This window comes from Amblyomma mixtum, chromosome 6 (assembly GCF_055824585.1).
Source record: "Amblyomma mixtum isolate Tamu chromosome 6, ASM5582458v1, whole genome shotgun sequence".
NCBI classification, from domain to species: Eukaryota; Metazoa; Arthropoda; class Arachnida; order Ixodida; family Ixodidae; genus Amblyomma; species Amblyomma mixtum.
Window position 1 is genome coordinate 150,555,711 of NC_143017.1, and position 21,485 is coordinate 150,577,195.

The 21,485-nt window shown below is 46.1% G+C and overlaps 2 protein-coding genes across 3 annotated transcripts in view; one reads left to right on the forward strand and one right to left on the reverse strand.

Annotated features, from left to right (window-relative positions):
• LOC149340761 (thyroglobulin-like) overlaps window positions 1-21,485 on the forward strand; it is a 95,495-nt gene that overhangs the window by 49,469 nt on the left and 24,541 nt on the right. The window contains exons 6-8 of one of the 2 annotated variants that reach the window (XM_089549612.1): window positions 1,160-1,334; window positions 7,259-7,350; window positions 12,640-13,790. In XM_089549612.1, the coding sequence (XP_089405738.1) occupies window positions 1,160-1,334; window positions 7,259-7,350; window positions 12,640-12,668 (296 nt within the window). In that variant the 3' untranslated portion in view covers window positions 12,669-13,790. Of the gene's footprint in view, window positions 1-1,159; window positions 1,335-7,258; window positions 7,351-12,639; window positions 13,791-21,485 lie in introns of those variants that run through there. The other variant, XM_089549611.1, reaches the window with a different exon arrangement.
• LOC149340762 (protein GVQW3-like) overlaps window positions 13,963-21,485 on the reverse strand; it is a 24,365-nt gene continuing 16,842 nt past the window's right edge. Inside the window, exon 2 of the mRNA XM_089550029.1 lies at window positions 13,963-14,133. Coding sequence (XP_089406155.1) covers window positions 13,963-14,133 — 171 coding nt within the window. The remainder of the gene's footprint in view (window positions 14,134-21,485) is intronic.

Genomic DNA, 21,485 nt, shown 5'->3' on the forward strand with positions numbered 1-21,485 from the left:
AAAAATGCAGAGACATGAGAAAGGCACAGGACACAGAACTACACCAGCTGTGCACCCGTGCTTATTTTGTGCACCGGTGTAAAGGTCAATGACCTCTGCTCTGCACCTGTGCTCATATTGTGCACCTTAACAAAGGTGGATCTACCCACGTTCTTCACATGCACTGAACTGGTGCACCTATGCAAAGGTTAGTATATCGCTGATCTGCGTCTGTGCTTATATTGTACACCTGTGAAAAGCTCATTCTAGCCTTTCTCTGCCCCTGTGCACCTGTGCAAAGGTCAGACTATCTCTGCTCTGCACCTGCGTGGGCAGCTTCTGGTCGGTGGAGGCTTTGGAGGATGAGGTCGGTGGATGCTGGGTAGAGGCTTTTTGGAGATTGAGGATGGGTGGTGAAGGCTTCGGGCGCACACATCTTGATGAAAAAGCAATAGTCCAAATTGACGTTCTTTTAAATCATGGCGTTTTCGCCGAATGAGGTCTGTACAGTTAGTACTGTAAATAACTGTAAGCTGTCTATACTCTTGGTACAGTAAATAATTGTACAATATTATATCTCCGTAGGGGTTTTGACACAGATGCGGAGAAGACCAGAAAGCTTTGTTTCCGTATGCTGTAAAGCATTTTGCAATCGCCGCAGCCTCAGGCGCTACTACCTTCTAACTGGTAGCCTCTCGCGCTTTGCGTCTGAAATCGTAGTCTTCATCATTCATCCGTTATTTCTGCTCGGCGAATCTTTGCTGAGGCCGCTGAAGAGCGGGCTAACGCTATAGAGCGTAAAACAGTGAAAACAGCTAGAGATGCTGACCGTGGTGCCCAGCAGTAAGAAAATAAACGGCTGAACGCCGGGGCACATAAAGCATCAAAAGCGGCGAAGCGAGCCAAAAGTGCTGTACAGCCGAGAAAAGCTGCTGATGGCGGAGACTGATATCTCGAAAGCAGAAGTGAGACCATGCGCGCTGCCCAGCTTGAAGAACGCGAGCGGGCGAAAGCGGGGGCACGTTTAGAAGCTGAAAGACCTGACCAAAACCCGATGGTGGCATCAGTGAGCCGCACTAGAAAGCGCTCTGCCTTTCCTGCAGGGCAGTTCAGCTTACGTCTACTGTCGACAAAAAGGTAGGCTATAAGTTTTTTAAACCCTCTGAATATCGTTTTCCAGATGACGCCGCGCAGCACGGATCGGGATACTTGACTTCCTGCGAAAAGGAACTGGTGCGTACGAGGTCCCTGGCGCTCCACTTCAGTCGCAAGGGTCAAACGGTGCTGGGATTGGATGGAGTGGCCTGCGAATTGGATGGAAGCTTCGCGCGCGTCCAGTGCGGACGTCCCGAAAGGTATGCACTTCGGCCAGGTTAAGACTATTGAGGACCGTACGTTGCATCCGAATGAGAATTCCCTCAAGAACCGCGCACTCGACTTCGTAGCACTCAGACGGTAAACGGACCACACGTCGGGTATGAGCGAAGGTGGGAAAGTTCTTGCGCTGTGGCAAGTACTGAGACTACGAAGAACTTGTCAAGTATTTTTCAAGACTTCCAAGCGCTGCGCTAAGACTGCCAAGGATACTGCCATCAGAGGCGTAAGCTGCGTCTACATTCAGTGAAGAGAGGAACTCATAGCGGCGATCTAAGCGACTACTCTTCCTTCTTAACATAAACACTAATAGCCCACGTTGCGGTAAATGTGTCTAGTTCTGGGCCACATGTTTCATGCTTGGCTGGGCTGGTAGCCTCAGTGTTTTGTCTCAATGATGTCTGTGTTATCAAAAAGTACAAAAGAGAAGAAAAAGCAAATGCTCGGCTGCCAAGGACGCCGCATTAAATGATACAGGTAAATCTATCCTACGGTCAGCGTTTACATGCAAGTTGATGGACACGTTCGTATTATACTTTAGTAAAAGCAAGCGCAGGACTTGAGTTTGTTAGCCTTTATCGACAGTACTTCCATTCGTAGTTTCTGCATATCATTTGCAGTCACACTTAGGTGTCAGTTTTCCAAGACGATGCACGCAACTATGAATTTTATCTTTTATTCGAATAGTTTCTGCGAAGTAAACATGAAACTCATGCATTCATAGTCGAGTCGTATGCATGACCTATTCACGTCGTGCGTCCACGTTCGCCTATTGTGTACCATTGTGCACAGGACACGATGGCTGTGAGTGTGGTACGCAATCAGCCCCATTATTTCGGCTGCCATTAAGGCCTTAGGAGGCACACTCACCCTAAACATTTATTTATTCTATTGCTGAAATACAGAATGTCTGTGGCAAACCGTTAGAGCTAGTACATCAGTGGCGGTCGGCACCAGACCAATACGTGCATGGCTATTGACGTCATAGTTTTATTGTTATTACAACGGTTTTCAAAGAGGGTTCTTACCTGCTTTTTTTTTTTCATTTGCCAGTTTTGGTGTAGTGTTAAGTGTTGAACAGTTGATGTGGGAGAACCCCACAGAGGATGCGTACAGGAATTCTAAGCCTGCATTTTCGCTGGACAGACAGTCAACCTGGGTCAGATTTTTGCTCAGTGATGACATCATTGGGATTTAGGTTACGGCACAGCACGTCGACGACGGAAAACTATACCTTGAAAAGTTTGGAAAATACCTCTGTTGCGATTACTATGCAATGTAGTGGCGTAACCCACACACTCTAATTCTGATACCAGATACCATAGATATGGGAGAGTAACACAGTAATCATAGCGCGGGAACAACGCAGGCCAAAGACGAGACGGGACAAGCGCTAACTTTCAACACAGCGGATGTATTGCAGATCAGGAGCATATATACACTGCTGATACAGCAGATAGAAAGAAAAAAACATAAAGAAACATAACAAAATCCCACATGCAGTCATGCCATGAAATCGAGCTCTTTCTTTGAAAATGTCACAGTCGGTCTGCTGACGCATCCATTACCAGCCCGTGCTATCTCACACGCTTCCTTGATTTCTGTAGTCAAGTCGTTATGGTGCCGATACAAAATGTCTGTCTTGTCGAACAGGGGATGGCAAGGTGGTACTGCGTCATATTTTTTTTGCAATGGGCCGCCAGATGGCCGTCTGTGGTGATGTTATCAACTTTAATCTTGTGTTCTAGGAGGCGTACATTCAAACACCTGCCCGTTTGCCCTATGTACAGCGGACCATATGAAAGTGTAATTTTGCATACCACACCCTTCCTGCAAGGCACGTAGGCATTTCTGTGCTTAATTCTGCACTCAGGTTTCCGCGTTTGGGTAGGGCAGCTCTTTTCGCTCGCACTCAAAAGCTTTTTAGGTGCCGTGGATACTACTTTTACTCTAGAACGTTGCCCAACCTTCCTTAGATTGTGCGAGACCTTATGCCCGTAGCGAATCACGGCTGCCTTTTCTTTCTTTTTTCTTCAATTTTCCTTCTCTCCTCCGCTCTCTGTTCGTCGCTCATGTGGGACATAACTTTTCTTCTGTGATGCAGGCCTTCGGCGACTGAGACAAGAGTTTTAGTATAGCGGGCTTTGCGTAATTGCGTGCATAGCGGAATAGCGGGTCCAGAGTGCGCATGCGCAGAACGCTAACGGGGAAATAGCGTTAGCGTACGCACGCAATTTTCAGAATTTAGCGTTGCGGCATTTGCGCCCTTAGCGTGGAAACATGGCGGCGTCCTTTCAAGCGACAGCCGCCCGCTTCAGCCGATTCAGCAGCTCTTGCGATTCCGGTCGGCATGTTTACCGGCAACTACTGGTGTTTTTGCTTTTCGCTATGACTTACCTTGCTTCGACGATGAAGTTTAAGCTGCAATTCAGCCCTGTTTTTAAGATACGCTCTCGATTCTGGAGCGCGCAAGCCTAATAGCACCTCCAGCTGCACTGCTACCGTCTGCAACGGCCCGAAACGCAGCAGAAACCCAGCTAAAACGTCTGGAACGAGACATAAATAGATTTGGAGGCTTTTCGCGGTGTTTTATGGACTTAAATTATGTAAAGAGAGTTTATATTAAATTTACAAAAGTTTTTTTAACATTAGACGTCATGTGATAACAAATATTCTTGCTCCAACGGCTTGTAGTTAACATTGCCTTTACTAGATGGCGCCACTATTTTACGTTTCTATTTTATTATTTTTTTTAATTTCGGGGTAATTTTGCAGACGAAAATGAACGCTGCACTAATAATTCGTTTAACAAACTCGGAAATATTATACTTTGGTAAGTTAGCGGCAATGTCAACCATTTTAGAAGGAGCGTTGGCATCCATGTCAAGCAGATGGCGTTTAGCGTTTTCAAAACGCTACACTAAAACTGTCTGTGGGGATAAGTTGCTTGCGGCACGCTAACGTAATTTCCCTTAGGTCCGCTATCACGCTAACGCTATACTAAAACTCTCTATAATGACATGTTTGGGATAACTCGCCGCCTCCAAACTTTCTACCTGCTTTTGTACACTTTCTTCCACAGCATGTTCGCATGACTTGCAGAGAGCGCTCGACAAGAAGGGAAGAACAATGCCCCTCTTTGCCAACTTTGAATGAGCAGAGCTGTAAGGCAAAGGAGGCTTGTTGGCTCTAGGCTCATGCATCCAGCAGGTATGATCGTGGTTGAAACGCAGCCGCAGATCTAAAAACCTAATGTTGGCCTGTGTCGGCAACTTATGAGTATAAACGTTAGGGGCCTAAAGCATGCATTAAAAGAGTCTAAAGTACTCGATACATTCGGGTCAGTAAAAACAGGTGCACCTAAAACAATTAAAAAGTCATCAACATACCTAAAAATTTTCAAAATCCTACGGTCATCTAGCCGCTCAAAATGAGCCTTGTCACAGTAAGCTAAAAACAGATCGCTCAAAATAGGTGCAATACACGAACCAATGCAAAAACCCTGATTTTGCAGGTAAATGTTGTTTTCAAAGGCAATAAACGTTGACGTTAAATGCAAAAATGCAGAGACGGGTTGCGTTGCTCAGCATTCTTTTTGGTTTCAGCTGACGGCCAGCTGTGGATGCGCAATAACTTCTGCCAGAAAACGGTGTAACAGTAAGGTCGGCAGACATAAAATAAGCAATTAGAGCTCACGGCTTTCTGACCTGCCAAAGTGGGCCAGTTTTTTATTAATGAAAATTAATAAAAAAAAAAGCTCCATTACAGACGCCTACCTGTTTTAGAATGCCATTAGCGATTATACAACGTGGTGGTACTGTACTAATTATGTTCTTATTTTTTTTACCCATTCCTCTCTGTAATGGTTCGGCCCTCAGAGTAAATAAATAAATAAATAAATAAATATAATCTTACGAGTCACTGTATTCGTTAGACTGCATGGATTAAGGAGGCTTGTTCAATCAACGAAATCTGTCAGGTTGAACTTCGGCAACATTTGTTAGCTAGACTCTTTCTAATGCATACAACCAGCTTGTTGTGCAATAAATACAAGTGTTCGTGTTGCGGTCCGCCTCTGAGCGTACGACGCTCACAAGTGGACTGACAAAATGTAATGATTATCTTTAGATTCTATTATGAATATTTATCTCTTTAATCTACTCGTCTTTGGCTCAAGACTACAACAGCAGGTTCATGACACCGCTTGAGTCAGTGACAAAAGGCGAAAAAGAATAAAGTATGTTTGGAATGCAGTAGAAATGTTATATTATTCTTGTCCTCCTTTCAAAGACGTTATAATTTTGAATTAATATTTCACTTTGCGATCTCGGATGCAGCGAATGCGTCGGGGGTGGTAAACTCGCCCGGCTGAAATCGTTATAAAAGATAAAATTGATATAACATTGGTTATAAAAGAATAAAACGAGGCCTCGTGTTCCCTGCAATGCAGCTGAAACGCTTTTAACTTTTCTGCTGTCTTGCTTCAACACGCTACATTGAACGTGATTGTGATCAGTAAGAAGAACAGCAAGGCATGCGTATACGTCGGTGGCCGCTGTCGAACCTCAGGTTTAGTGGTCGTATGTCTCCGCTTAATTTAATCGCACAATACCGCTCACCCCCCCAAAACACACCAAGATACAGGAACATAACTGCGCGCATAGCCAGGGGCTGCCTTTCGGGCCTTCGTCTTCTCGCGTTGAGTCTGGCTCACGAGTTGACGACATAGTCTAACATTTCTTGCCACTTCCTACCGGCCATACAGGCGGCTTCACCGGATTATCCTTCCACCCTCCCCGTCTCTTAAAAAAAAACAAACAAAGACGACTAATTAGAGGAGCGCTGACGTCTCACTTTTTAGTTCATCCGCTTGTTCGCTTCGGCCCATGGCACACTTGAGCATGGCTAATTAGGCAGCCAAAGCCTCTGTTGGCACCGAGTGTGACAGCGTCTGAAGAATAGCGTACGGTAACGAGACAGCACACGGCATTTAAGCCTGCAAACAGCAGACAAAGCTGGGCAAAGTTTGTGCGAAAGCTCTAAGAACATTTATGGACACGACATTAGAGCTCATACAAATAAACATTATTAAGAGAAGTCTGTGACCTACACGTGCAGCGCGTGATGCTCTGTAGGAGAAAGTACAGCGCCAAAAAAAAAAAAAAGAAAACCAGAAGGTTAACTCCAGCTTAAGCCGCTTGTCGACACTAGAAAGTGAAGAATGTGAAAGACGAGGGAAGCGAGATAGACGAAATAGTGGTCGCAATCTAGTCAACTGGTTCTGACTGTTTTTGTACCGGTTCAGCTTAAGCCGCTTGTCGACACTAGAAAGTGAAGAATGTGAAAGACGAGGGAAGCGAGATAGACGAAATAGTGGTCGCAATCTAGTCAACTAGTTCTGACTGTTTTTGTACCGGTTCAGCTTAAGCCGCTTGTCGACACTAGAAAGTGAAGAATGTGAAAGACGAGGGAAGCGAGATAGACGAAATAGTGGTCGCAATCTAGCCAACTAGTTCTGACTGTTTTTATACCGGTTCAGCTTAAGCCGCTTGTCGACACTAGAAAGTGAAGAATGTGAAAGACGAGGGAAGCGAGATAGACGAAATAGTGGTCGCAATCTAGCCAACTAGTTTTGACTGTTTTTATACCGGTTCAGCTTAAGCCGCTTGTCGACACATAGAAAGTGAGGAATGTGAAAGACGAGGGAAGCGAGATAGACCAAATAGTTGTCGCAATCTAGCCAATTAGCTCTCACTGTTTTTATACCAGTTCAGTGGGGTTCGAGCGTCTGGTACAGACGCTACAATAATTACTAGCGCTTCTCTCTGTTATCGAAATGAAGTGAATGTTTCGCGATGCGCATAAATTGTTTGTTCTTGTTGTTTGTTCTTTCTACTTTCTGCAGCTGTGTCTGTACCGACAGGGACGGTATTTCCCTGAAGAGCTACGCCCGCGACCGCATGGAGTTCCCGGGTCGCTGGTACGGCATGGACTGCGGTGAGTACACCTGTGGTTTCTCACGAGACGAAGTTTTCGGACTTCAACGGCGGGCTGTGGAAGCCCATTTTTACGCGCCATTGCGGCGGGTACAGCGCTGAACGAACTCAGGTAATTCGACGTCCCAAATCCACACCAGGGCTGTGAGAGACGCAGTACTTTAGGATTCAGAATTAAGGTGAACCACTCGTGGCTTTTTGGCGTGTTCCAGATTTTTAGTAATATAGCATTTGCGCACGCGCACCCATTAAAATACGGTCGGTGCGGCCTGGAAACGTGTCGGAGATCTGGTGCTCAGAAGGCAGTTATAACCACTCAGTCACTACTGCGGCTGTTCCGATCAGTGAAATGGCGATCATGAACGGAACACGATTAAAAAAAAAGATTGTTAAGAAAAAAAAGAAACGTTTTCATTGTTTTTATTTCAAAAGCATAAAAGACGTCTTTCTCAGCAGCCGCTAAGCCTATCAGAACTAAATAGCTTAACTTGAAAGGCGTTTAAAAATACACGGGAATCCTGTATAAACAGGGAAATGAATAAACGAAATGAAAATGAACAAGAGAGCGCAGGAAATTTTATTTCATAAACAGATAGACACAATCTTATCAAGTAGAGACAACAAGTAAAAAATAATCAAAAGTAGGACATGGTTTTCGATTGCAAAATATTCTCTGGTGTCCGCAGATCGCGATCGGTTTTGTTATAAAACGGTTCCTTATTCCAGCAAAAACAGAGCAATTGCTAGTAGAGTTATACATGCGTAAGTATCATGTGCATTTCTATGTGAGGGCGTGATGTAAGCATCACGCTTACAGAAATGAAAATTCCTCATTCGTTGGTTCGAAAATGCTTATGTGACTATTCTGGCTGACACTAAACGAGATCTTTTTCTGTTCCATGCACTGAGCTCGTGAAGTTTTTATGTAACGCCTTCAAGCCAACTGAACAGCTACCGACGTGGTCGTCCTGGTCTCATTTGCTACTTAAAATTGAACCCGTGTAACCAGGGTTAGTTACCTAAGTTTCGAGAAATAAGCCAAATGGTCCCACATTTGTTCTTACATCTGACACGCAGATACATGTTCGACACATGTTGCTGCGCAAATAATCCCGACTCGCTGCGGTAACTCTACTCACCGAAAAAAATTCAAATCGTTTCATTAGGGCAGCTCATCACCATTCGAACATTGATGTACTATTATTCCAGACACTGAAGTGCTGAAACGTTTCCTCCTTCGGTGTCGTGACTTCGTACCTCTCGTCCTTTACGTAATAACTTTCTTCTTGCATTATGTAATAAAACAAAACTGTCCTTTTTTTTTAAATTTCGGCTTTAACGCACAGGAGATCCCTCAAGAGGCCCTAATCTGATTTCTGCAAAAAATTAAATATCGATTTTTGGTCATGCGGGTTACGAAAAAAGAGCAATGCGGGATCTCAAGAAAGAAGCGTGCTTTAAGTTCAATGGCAAACTCTCGGATCTGCCGCAAGCATAATAAAAGCTAAATAAAGTTCAGAGCCTGCGCGATTGTTGACTTAAATGCCCTTAAGAAGATGAGCCGATTAATCTTCGCGGTACGTGACCCGAGACGCTAAGAAAGATCAAAATGTATCGATTTCGTGCTTAAACAATGCGCAATATCGGCGCTGTCAGCTTCGTTTTACTGCCAGCGTGTGCATGTATTCTTAGTGGTTGGAGGTTCGTAGAAAGCCTAGAGGAGAAATATTTGCCAACCCCGGTTCTGGCGGCTGGTAAGGGACAGCGGCTCTGCTGCGTGATTTAATCATAGAGCCGCTACATGGTTGCCATGCCTGTATTCCGCTGAGCTAAATTTAGCACACAAACAGCGCCGTCAAAGAAGGAATGAAGGATGTGAGAGGGGGGGAGGGGAGGGGTGGGGAAGTGAGAAGGAAGCGCAGTCTAGGAAATGCACCCTCCCAGACTGCTGCACAGTCTAGGACATGCATGGTCTAAGATGCGTCTAGAGCACAATCCAGGATGTGCGTCGTCTTGGGCATGTCGCATTGTAGGGAATGAGCTTCCTATATTGCTGCACACTCTAAGGTAAGCGCCCCCTAAGCAGTGCTTAGGACATGATCCCGTAGTACGTGGTCCAAGGGTTGTATGATTAAAGCAATGCGCAGTTTAAAGAATGTACGCCCTAGACTGTGGCAAAGTCGAAGACATGCGCATCGTGTGTAAGTCGTGTCTAGGGCATGGTATACGCCGTGCGTGGTCTATCGTATGCCGTCGTCTAGGGAATGCCGCATTCTAAAGAATGCGCGCCTGTATATTGTGACATATAGTGTAATGCATGCCCTATATTGCGGCACAGTCCCCGTAGGATGTGTTCTAATGCGTGCAAGGTCTAGGGCACGCCGGAGTCTAAACAATGCAGGACTTAGACCGAAGTGCAGTTTAAGACAAACTGGGTCTGAGGTGAGGACCAAATGTTTAGGGGAATCCCCCAAGGTAGAGTAGATTTCTAATAAGGTAGTAATTACTCATTGACGTCCACCCGAGCGCCGCCATACGGCTACAAAGGAAAGCTATACAGCTTTCTCAGAAACTTCGTAGTTAAAGAAAAATTCGTCCTGGTCCGGGGTTCGAACCCGGGACCACCGCTACACCGGAGCAGTCGCTCTACCAATTGAGCTAACCGGGACGGCAAGCTTATGGTAGGGCGAGAGCGAATTGATCAATAACTCGAAGTGGGAACAGTGTTGACCCAATGTTTTGGGGAATCCCCCAAGGTGGAGTAGATTTCTAATAAGGGAGTAATTACTCATTGACGGGAGTAATCACTAATAAGGGAGTAATTACTCATTTTTCTTTAACTACGAAGTTTCTGAGAAAGCTGTATAGCTTTCCTTTTTAGCCGTATGGCGGCGCTCGGGTGGACGTCAATGAGTAATTACTCCCTTATTGGGTCTGAGGTTTGTATAACGTATAGTTTAGGGACAGCGTGCATTTGTCGCACACACCAGAGCTCGGGATCGTGGTATCTCAACTTACCATACACCTGCGCACTCCTACAGAGAGACGGGAAGCTTCACGACAAGCCGGCTTCATCAGTTTTATTTCTTCCCAGTGTTCGCGCATTTTCAGGCCTGTTTCTGGCTCACGCCACAGTAAGTAACCCTTGTTTCTTGAGGTGACGATGCTTGAGTCTATTTAATATTGTCCTTTATGCTTGGGCGAGGAAAAATGACTTGGGCCCTTAAATGCCGTCTGTGGAAAAATTCTTTCCTTCTAAGAGACAACAACCTTGATCAGAAACCAACAAGCCCGATGGATAAAAGATAAAGAAAAGCGTGAAAAATTGAGCAGATCCGCTCTCTGTCTACCAACGCATTTTTGTCTGTCCAGAGACCTTCTCGCCATACGAGTGCTATATTTTGCTTTTCGTGAGCGTGCGCCGGACATTCTGTTCTCTGCCCTCCCTACAATAGCTCGGGTCGCATTCCGGGATGTTTTTCGCATTCTTGCGCAAGACGAAATACCCCCTAAACTGCGTCAACCTGCCACACGTAAGTGAGGCCGGAATTCTTAATATCCTTCGCAGCGAAGGCACAGCAAGATACGATCTCTGTCGCCGGAATTGCGAATGACGCTATAAAATTGGGAAATTCCGGTAGGAGTTCTCTAACGAATGTCCTCACTCGAGTGTTCGTGGATTGGGTTCTTTATCGCGATTTCCGTGAAAACCGTCCTAACAGTAGCTTAGAAGGCTGTTCCGATGCCTCAACGCATAATTTTGGACGTGACTGGAGTGTAGTGACCAAGAATAGAGGCATGCAGAGGACAAGTTTAATGAGTTAGAACTTATTAAAGGAGGAACACATGGGGTACATAAGAATGTTCAGACCGCATATACAGTTGTGTCGCCATCTCTGCACTCTCTGCGTGGCGCCCTCTGCGTAGCTTTATGGAATCACATCTTGGTAATGGACAACACAAAAGAGCCGAAACGTCCGCTAGGCAAGCTTAAGCTTTCCACTCATCTTGCGCTTAGGCAGACATTTTATTCAACACTCTACACCGCAAATTGAACTTTTTGTGGCGCACATCCAGTCCTCTATCATTCCACATGGGAATTCTCCGATACTCCCTCAGTGCCCTCCATGTCCCACCCCTTTCCGTCCCAGTGGGAAGCTGTCTGGTCTAGCACAGCCCTGGATTACCAGCGCGACCTGATTGCACAGGCCACCCAGGCAGCTACTGCCAATAGAGCCCTGAACTATGGGTACCTCCCTCTTTACTTTTGCTCATATGAAAAGTTTTTTCTCTTTCTTTCCACTGAAGACACAGTTCTCCTACAAAACGAATCTCTCTGGAGCTCCACGTGCGCATTAACTCCACCGCGTGGATATAAGCCTCCCATGATCCAAGCATCTGGGTCTGGGAACATAAGCCCCAATATAGAGCGCTGCTAGAGCCCTTCAAGAGAACATGCTTTAATTTATGCCGCAGGTCGAATGTGCCCAGAGAAAAAAAAATCGTCAGAGTTTTTTTTTTTTTAATTTTTGAAAATTGTTGGTCAGCGCGGCGATTTCAACTTCATCTGCGGAGCACACAGAAAACTTTCATTGATCCACACAAACTGAATAAGCAGTTTTGAAAAAATAAAATTTAATTAGAAGGTTGGGTTTCTGTAAGAGACCTTAACGATCCAAATCGCTTTCGGAAACACAGGAGGAAAAATAAGCTTGAAAGTGTAGGGCTTCACGTATTGGTATTGATCCCGCGCTTTACCCAACATCTCAAAATGCCTGAAACGTCTGCGTACATGTTCATGTTGGTAAAGAGCTGAATACGGTATAGAATCGCCGGCTTTAGATTAATAATTAATAGCAAGCTAAGTATTCATATATCTATACGTGCAGACCGCTTCTCAAAGCCTCCGAGGCCACAACACTCAGCCTGTAACGCTTAGAAATCTAGAGGTTTTAAATATACAGATGGACTGCCCTCCATGATTCCTGTTATCGTGGAGCGCTTTACTTTAAACGAAACCTCTATTCCCCACATCACTTAAAGCACTTACAGCTCCAAGAGAGCGGTAGGAGCGCCGTCGCAAGGCTGGGACACTTACGGGCAGACGCAAAATGACCTGAAATTTCACTGCACAACGTGCAATTGAAAACGTCATGACAAAAAGAAAAGGTTTGAAATACACTCAGAGGGAGCACTTAAATAGTGTCGCAGATTTGAATGGAGCTTGTACTAGACCAGAGGCTTTGCAGACCAACTTTTTTTTTATTGTTGTCTTGTTGACGCTCTTAAGATCGGAGGACACGGGCCTGGGAAGAATAACTTCCAGACGTGAGTCATTGTGAAGCAAGGTACGGCGAAGGTTAAGCAGCGGCGGAAGCAGCGGCGACGGCGGCGGCGTCCAGTGGCCGAGTCTACCCTCGGGTCGCCGGACGACGGAGTGGTGCTCACAAGGTCAAGCTGTTGCTGCTAATCGAAAGACGGCTGTGTCCTCGACAGAGGTCTCGTGCTTCGGACATCCGGCGGGGAAGTTCGAGGACATTCGTTCACCTGCTGGGAGGGAACGAGCAGAAGACTTGCCGCACTGATCAAAGCGACACATCAGTGTTTGATGACACTGTCTCTACCCCTTTCCATCTCCCGAGCTGCGAGAGAGCGAGAGAGCTTAGCACCGCCCCCTGCCGTGGGTGTTACCACCAGCGTCATCCACTGCCCATCCGATTGGACCTCGTTCTTCGAAATGTTTTCCCCAGTCAGGGATCTGGGGAACACGAAGCGTATTTAACAGGATGTTGTGTTGTTATCAGAACACTCCCTTCTCGACTGTAAATATATAAAATAAACCTTCTGTACAGTTTCCTCCTTAATGGAGTTCGACATCGTATTTCGGAGCCTGGACCTGCAGACCTGAACGACCCACTCAACTCTTGGGCTCCTCCGTCGCCAACAACGCATAGTATCAGCAACTGTTCTTCTGAATAAACAAGTGCAGGCATTTACGATTAATTGGCTTGAATGTTAATGAGGTGTTCCTTTGAAGTGTCCTCCAATCTGCAGGTGATATAGAAATTTCTTAGTTATAGTTCTGAAAGTCAGATTTGATTGAGTTAATGGCGTGTCATACGTCGCACTCAAGTGCTCAATCTCTGCGCGTATAGCCGTTTTGCTTGAAAAACGAAACTCTCTTCCCCGTTAGCATAAACTTAGAAGCCGGACACTTCTCGTATACTTGAAGACGTGCTTCTGACGCCGTGGTTGGCAAGCGGAACCACGGCGAGAGTTTCAGTAAACTTTGGTCCTTTTTTTGTTCCTTAAGCCACCCATTCTGACGTGTGAATGGCGTGCTCTTAAGGAAGACGGATACGCTTTCCTCCGACTTGCGAGTTCCTTTTATATCCATCACAATTTGCCGTCCTTGAGCGGCGTCTCACTTGAAGCAGCCTCCATGACTTCAGTTGTTTCATAGTGCTTCTAGTGTGGTCTATTACTTAAGCTGGTATTCAGCGACAGACGCTATAATTTATTGTGATAATGTTTCGAAGAGGAGGGAATGTGACAAAGTGGTATGCGGGGCATCAAACCATCTCGTGTCCGTTCACATCGCTGCAGAAATCCACTACGATATCTTGCTAAACTTGTCCCGTCTTCTGACGTGAGGTGGGCCATGCGGGTAAGAATTCTTGCCCTCATGCTCAAACTGCTCCGAGGCATCCATGCCCTCGTCGCACATCGAGTCTTTTCCTGCCTCGTGGCCATTCAGCCCAACCACTTCCCCCTGGGCAACTCTCTACAGATGGAGTGGTTGGTTTCCATGTAATCTGCTGGATGAAAAGCTGGATTTAGTCTTAAAGTTTCGAAATATTACTTAGAGGCAAAACAGGGGGCGCTACGCTTCATCCACCACCGAGAGGCGCAGGAATGCCTGGAAGATGAGGTTTCGTACTTGGCTTGGCTATTGTTGGGTATGAAACGGGGGTTTAGCCGCCGTAACAATATGACTCTTGCCGAAGCAGACCTCCAGGAAATACTGTGAAAATTTCTATACCAGCCCACCACTTGCGTTAAATTTATTGAAGAGTTTAAAAATGCACTATCAAAATAATTGCTTATGCGCGGCGTAGCTGCCGATTCAGAGGCAGAATCTACGTTTTCGGCCCAATACTAGCCACGCCAAAAATAAAAACCTTTGTCTCACTGATGTTCCCGCGGCGGATGAAGTGCTCTTTAAGAAATGGGCGCAGATGGTGGCGCCATCTTTTTCTCCAGGTATTATTGAGAAACTCTGTGGCGTTACTAAGCCAGGCACAAGACATCATCGTCGGTGCTTTTGTGGTATGTTGCAAATACAGGTGCCCTCTCCCTCTCACTCACACATATTCCACCACAGCTGACGCTTCGATTTCATTGCGATGAACAAAACGACGAAATGACTCACTGGATAGTTATCCCCTGTAACGCGAACTTGTTCGACAGTAGACAGAGAAACCATACCAAAATGGGTTTTCCCTGAATTGCCTAGTGGAAACCTTAGTTGCTCTTTCGGCTTTTACTTGCCTCTCGCGCCTTCTCGCCTCCATTCAGGCGGCACACGCTGCTCAATCTTAGTGCTTCATTTGCTGCAGCACATGAAGCCAGGTCTTGCCGCCCAATCTGCCTTGCCTCAGCTCCGGAGGCACGTACTGCCGGGTATTTATGTTGCTTTGCCTCGATGCCAACGGAACGTACGGCTGGATCATGTCTTCACACTCTCTAGCTTGCTGCTGCTTCTGCGGTAGGAGCTCCATCTTCGTGGGTTCGACACTTCCCTTCGCAGTCTCATGCCCGCCGCAAAGCTTGTGCGTCTTCAGGGCCCGATAGCTCCACAGTATATGAAGCAGGGGTCACTCAAGGGATTTATTACTCAACGGTTTATTGTTAGTGCGATATGCGGTAGCAGTAGAGCCCCATGCCACCTGCAACGTTTGCAGGTGGCAAAGTGGAGCGAGGGAAATCTCCCTTTTTCTTTGTTGGAAATGCAGTATCCGAAACCTTTACGATGAAAAGGCGCGCTTTTCATAATTTCTTTTTTGCTCTTTATGGAAATGACCTTTGCGGACGCAATGGGCCGCTCTGCGCTACAAAATCTATGTTCGACTGAGATAAGGCTGTGCTTTGTAGTACTCGGGTTTCATATCGCTTCTACTGGCGACGCGTCGCCGTCTTTTGGTTACCAACGCATGTTTGCCAACCAAGAATGAGAGGAGAGGCTACGCATCATGTAGATCCCCGATCTTGCCTAGAGCAAGCAGCGTTCTTTCTTACTTTTTAAAAGTTCCTTGATGTGGACATTACCTCTAGGGACATAACTACGGTTAGTGAGTTTAAAGAATTCTTCTTTCCCTGTTTGAACTCTTTGCTTAACTAAGATGCGTTACAGCGCCTCTCAGTCTAGCAAAGCAAGAGCGTGTAAAAGTCACAATTGGTTGCCGACGTATACCGCTGTCGACCTCTAATTGTTTTGTATAGTATCGTCAATTTCTTGCCTTCATTCTTAATTGTTTCGTACTCCAAACGTTCTTCATCTCTTGTATGTTCTCAGAAATTGAATACTTCTTTGCTTTTTCATTAGTTCTGTTACATTTCATTTCGATGTTAGGACTATTTCAACAGTTAATTAGTAGTATCAGCTTGCTACAGCTGTCAGTAGGTGGAGAATAGTAGTATCAAAGTGATCACACTGCATATACTGCACCCGTACCGCTAACTGGTGTATATATTTGGTGTATATACGGTGTATATATACTTGGTTTAGATATGGTGCATATATACATCCCTGGTGTATATATTCTATAAGTCGCCGGGACAGAAATGCGCCGTTCGGAGGCATGCTCCTGTTTGCATTTTTGAAGTATCAAGCTGCGTATCAAGACTATAAAATGCTTCGCTTCAAATTTTTCCAGTGATCTGTTTCTACCCTGTCGCTGCCATCTGTCCTGTCAGCGAAAGTCTTTAGAGCTGGTCAAAGAGAAAAGAGGCGACTTTGCCACCGCAATTCTCGAAAAGGACTGCGAAGTGGGCTAGTTGGAAAGGATTCATAACTCAAATAAACCCGAGCGAAAAACAAGGACTCAGAGAGGAGAGGACTCAGAGTAGAGGACTCCTCTCCTCTCTGAGTCCGTGTTTTTCGCGCCGGATTATTTGAGCATGAATCGCCATGCATACTCGCTTTCATCCTACCGCACTCTTGTGGAAAGTTTGGAAATTCAGACGGCAGCGTGCGAGTGAAGCTGGGAATATCCTCAGTCGCTTCGTTGCTACTAATGAGGCTCGAGACTCTGTGCTGGGCATGGCAGCGACGTCTTTTCTGGCAACTTAAATACCATCTGTGCCAATCTCTTAGTTTTTCGCGTTGTCTTTTACGAATTTCCCGAGATTGTGGCCTAGTTATCTTCAAAAATCACGCTTTCCGCATTAGATGGCATTTCTTATTTCTTTTTCGAAACAACGTCTTTCTGTCGAGGATAAGTTGAAACTAAGAATAGCGCTGCTATGAGTTGATCATAGAACTTCGGTTCAAGCCTTCGGCCTTGTGCGGCTCTACTCTAACATAGCGGCAAATTCTGGGATGCTGTAATTGTCATAATTAGCACGTGTTTTCATATGTCTACCTCTATCGACGAAATCCCGCCGCAGCAATCTCTTCGAAGGATGCGCTGAACGACTGAGATGCTACTAATGAGGTAGACACCAAATTTCTGCTGCATTTTTTCCTTTGAAATGGGGCGTCAGACATTGAAATCATGAGTCACGACGTAATATTTACCGATGATTATATATAATGTAAAATTAAGTTATTTTTCTGAAGCGGTTTTGTATTTGATTTCAATCGCTGAACTATGGCTATGACGTCACAGACGCGCTGAGAAAATGTTGGAGTAATTTGAGGAATATAAAAACTGCGACGAAGTTGCTCTCTTGTCGTTTTAATTCTATTCAACTGTTACGCCAGCCTGCCCAAGATTTCGAATGACGAGTTAAAAGCACCTATTAGATCGCGATTTTTGAATCCCTCCACAAATCATATATGACATCACAGCCGCTATTTGGTTGTTGAAACAGAAACCAAGACAAAGTGAGCGAAAAAAAAATGAGTTATAAATTAATTACGGGGCTTAGGAGCCTTCCATTTGACGAATCATGTTTACTAATTTCTTGCGCATCATCCATGGAAAGAGCATGCGGATTGGGTGACGTTATGTGCGTGCGCGCGCGCGTGGTCGCGTTTGTGTGTGTGCGTTGTATTTTAATGTAGAATGCGTTTAAGGGCTGCTATCAAGGTTTCATGCCCGTCCGTAGTTTTCGAACATAAATTTCCAACTCCCTCAGTTTTACTGTTTTTTTACTTTTTATGGCTAGGGTTCAAGGCTGTCGCCGCACGCTCCCTCCGCAGTTTTTTTTTTTTTGTTCCTTCATGCGGGTTTGTAGGCATGAGCCAGAACAGAAGGCGCTGCGGAAAGCGTTGTGCAGACGACGCGACGCCAAGGCTACGCCCAACCTTCTCCCGTCAGTCAGAACGATGCACCAATGGAGTGCCTTTAGCGAAAGTAGCCCCCCCTGACGTCAGCGGGGTGCAGAGTAGTGGGCCGGGCCCGTTTTTGAAGGAAGGAAAGAACGAACGGGCTTTGATTTGAATTTTCGCAGCTTTTCGGGGCGCGCATGGCTCTAGTATTTTGCAGAGGTTATCTTCGATGCCTCATCTATGCAGTGGGCTTGTTTTTCAAAAATGTCCGGACCCTGGTCAGTGGCCCTTTAACGCTTAAAGGTAATTGATAAGAAAAGCAGAAGAAAAACAACCACATGCCGCCGGTGGGATCCGAACCCATGACCTCCGAATTACGCGTCCGGTGCTCTACCGATGAGCTACGGCGACGGCTGTCAGATCTCCTGCTTTCGGGGGTATTTATCTTTACAAATAACCTAACCTTGAGTGCGTTCATCAGCGCCACCCACGTTCTTAAGCGGCGGACGTAGAACGTCCTGAGTTACCGCTGATGTGACGTAAAACGTCATCGAACGGCGAGGGTGGAAGCTGTGTGAGAACCCTCTTATGCTTCCTATGGCGTCCTGGCAGCGTCGTATATATATATATATATATAAAAGTAAATAGATTACTTGTACACTGTACCTCGCCCCCCTATCCTTTCTGCCTGTCCCCTCACCTCTTTCATTTCATTTCTCCAGTATGCCTGCTATCCCTTTATTTCCGATGCCCGAGAAAATAATTTTAAAATATCCCACTACTACTACTACTACTTTTTGCTACTTTCTGATAAATGATCGTCTGCAGTTCTGGCGTTCTCCTGAAGAAACGCTTGAAAAAAAAAGTAATTCGGCCCCATTGTTCATGAATACGAGAAAGAGAATCACGTGACTGGACAGCGCACATCAAGCGCTCCGTCCATCCTACGCGTGCTTTGCCTGGGTGAGCAGGTCTCCATGCACCCCAGGGGAGGAGTAAAGAAAAGGGTTGATGGGATGGGTTGAAAGAAAGGGGTGAAGGGAGTGGATGCCAGTGCTCTAGATTGCCAGTAATGTCCCGAGCAGTTGGCACCTAAAGGGTCAGAACATAGTCGGAAGAGGACGAGTGGAACGAACGCGTAAATATTACCCACGAACACTTGCCAGGCACCTCACGAAACAAATATTCACAGGTTCGTTCCATGCTTCTGTCATGGCGTTGAGTTACTGTTGTTTTATTGCTACTACAAGTGTTTAATGAAGCTATTTAGCTTTGTTGATACCATTGCTCCAAGCACTCATCGACAAGCAAAGTACAGTCAGTCCGAAGTGCGTCGCGCCCAAATAATATCCACCCCCGAAAAAGAAAAAAAAAACACGAAAAATAGTTTTAGTGTGACAGTACACTTTGTCGCGATTTGTTTTCTTTGTTTTAAGGATGGAGCGAAAACTTGCAGCTTCAAAAACCACAAAAATTAAAAGCTCGTCCATTGAGTAAAAGAAAACGACTACAGCGTCTAGGGCGAGAATGGAGTGGCCATTGACTCCGCTCGCTGTCTTTCAAGCTACACAGCCCCGCTGAGTTCTCGCAAGCACTTAAACTACACGGAGTGGCTCTTAAGGTTTTTGCGCCGCCATCGAGGCTCGAAGATTTCTCGCTTTTTTCTCACACAAACGAGGCCCGCAGTCTATCTCTGTGCTCTACTACTGCCTGCTTAGGCTGAACGGACGAAGCTGAGGGCAACGAAAACATCGTGGGGCTGTGAATGTTATGGATGGATGGAAAAACTTTATTTTCGTCAGAGAGCATGTGTGGACGATTCCGTGTTAGATGGCCATCAACCCGTGGCTGACGGCGACCTGGGTGGCCCACTCCACGGCCCTGGTCTGGACGACCGGGTCTGAGCTGGCCAGCACGGCCTCCCACTGCTCGAGGGAAGGATCACGCATAATGTCCGCCGGTGGCGGTGCTATGCTACAGCTCCATAATACGTGGTCATAGGTTGCCAATTCGTGACACCATTTGCACTCCGGCTGAATGTCCGGGTAGATTTTGCTCAACACGTATGGGTTGAAGAAACATCTGGTCTGCAATCGGCGCCAGACGCATTCCTGCGCCTTCACCAATTGCTTGTCCGGGGGTGGGTAAATCCTCCGGTTAAGTCTGAAATGAGTAGTAATGTCATGAAAGGATACCAGCCCATCTCTCGTGGACCTTCCCGGGACGTCCGGCTCACCTACTCGGCTGACGAAACCTCGAGCATTCATGTGAGCCGTCTCGTTCCCAGGGTTCCCAGAGTGTGCAGGTACCCAGACAATTTCCGCCTCCGTAATCCCTCGCTCCGTGGCCCGATTCAACAACCGCGCCGCTGTGACAGATATTCTGCCCCTCGCCAAATTTCGGATGGCTGTTTTTGAATCGCTGAAGATCAGGTCAGCATTACTACTAGTCATAGCTAGTGCTATTGCCGCTTCCTCTGCAGTTTCTGGGGAGCGGGTTTTGACTGATCCAGGATGCATTTGCAATTGCGGTGGCGGGCCACTTGATCGCTGTGAATGTTAGCTTTCGGCCTAGTTTAATTCTTTCTTTATTTCGCGTTTATTCGCTTCTTTTTCTTCCTTCCCTCTTCGGGTTCTCCGCACAGAAAACAGAAAAAAAGAAACCTGAAGGCAAAGAAGACAAAGACATAAAGTAGTTATTTTTTTCTTGCAATTCACTTCTCGCTTGTATACTGTGTAACTGGCGTTACGTTTGATGGAGATTTGAAGACGCCTTACTCATCTTTATTTTTTTCGCCAGCTATCTAAGAAAAGTTCTTGCAGGCTTGATGTGGGCTAACCCTGACCAGTCAGATGCAAACAGCTGCGCATGAAGTATTAAGACGGAGCTTAAGGTGGTGCTTATGTTTTCTTGAAAACATGCTACGCATTGCGCCGTTCGAACGTCGGCGTGCTAGCTAAAAATAGCTGATGGCAGGCGGGTGAGAGGATTTGAATCGGCGCAAAGTGCGCCGAATGTACCCACGCCGACAGTCAACCATGCGGACTCTTGCGAACTGAATTTGACTGTAAACCGTTCTTTGTAAAATGCACTGTCAATCACGGCGTCTTTGCTGGCCTGTGGCTCCAACGCGGTCACAGCGGCGCAGTTCGAGTTTGTTTTGGTAAGAAGTTTCGTGTGAAGCTAAGAATCTTGAGCTTCCTTGTGCGAAGCTCCATGCTAACTTTATGCTCCCAGATCGCTTGAGCGGATTTCGTGTTAGTGCCATCAAGAATTCCTTGTTCGCAGAGTACCTAACCGAGCGACACTTTTACCACAAATAACTTTTCATCTTGTCGGCCTGCTATTGCCACAAAGGTTCCGCGAATAAGTGTCTCTTACTATAAGTGGTAGTTTTTAAATGCGTCATGGTGACATCAACGATACCAGGTGGTCGATCATTGCCGTTATCAACGTTACCATCAGCCGTGTAAGTCAAGTGCAAGCAAAAGGCTTCTTTTAAGAATCGTAACTAGCCTCTGTCTTGCGGCTTCCGTGGCTGCTTTAATGGCCGGGTTACAAGCGACATTTTTTTCGACGAAGAAAGCACCACGGCGGCGGGATGCCCGGCTGGAGATTCATGAAGCGAAGAAGCGGCGGGC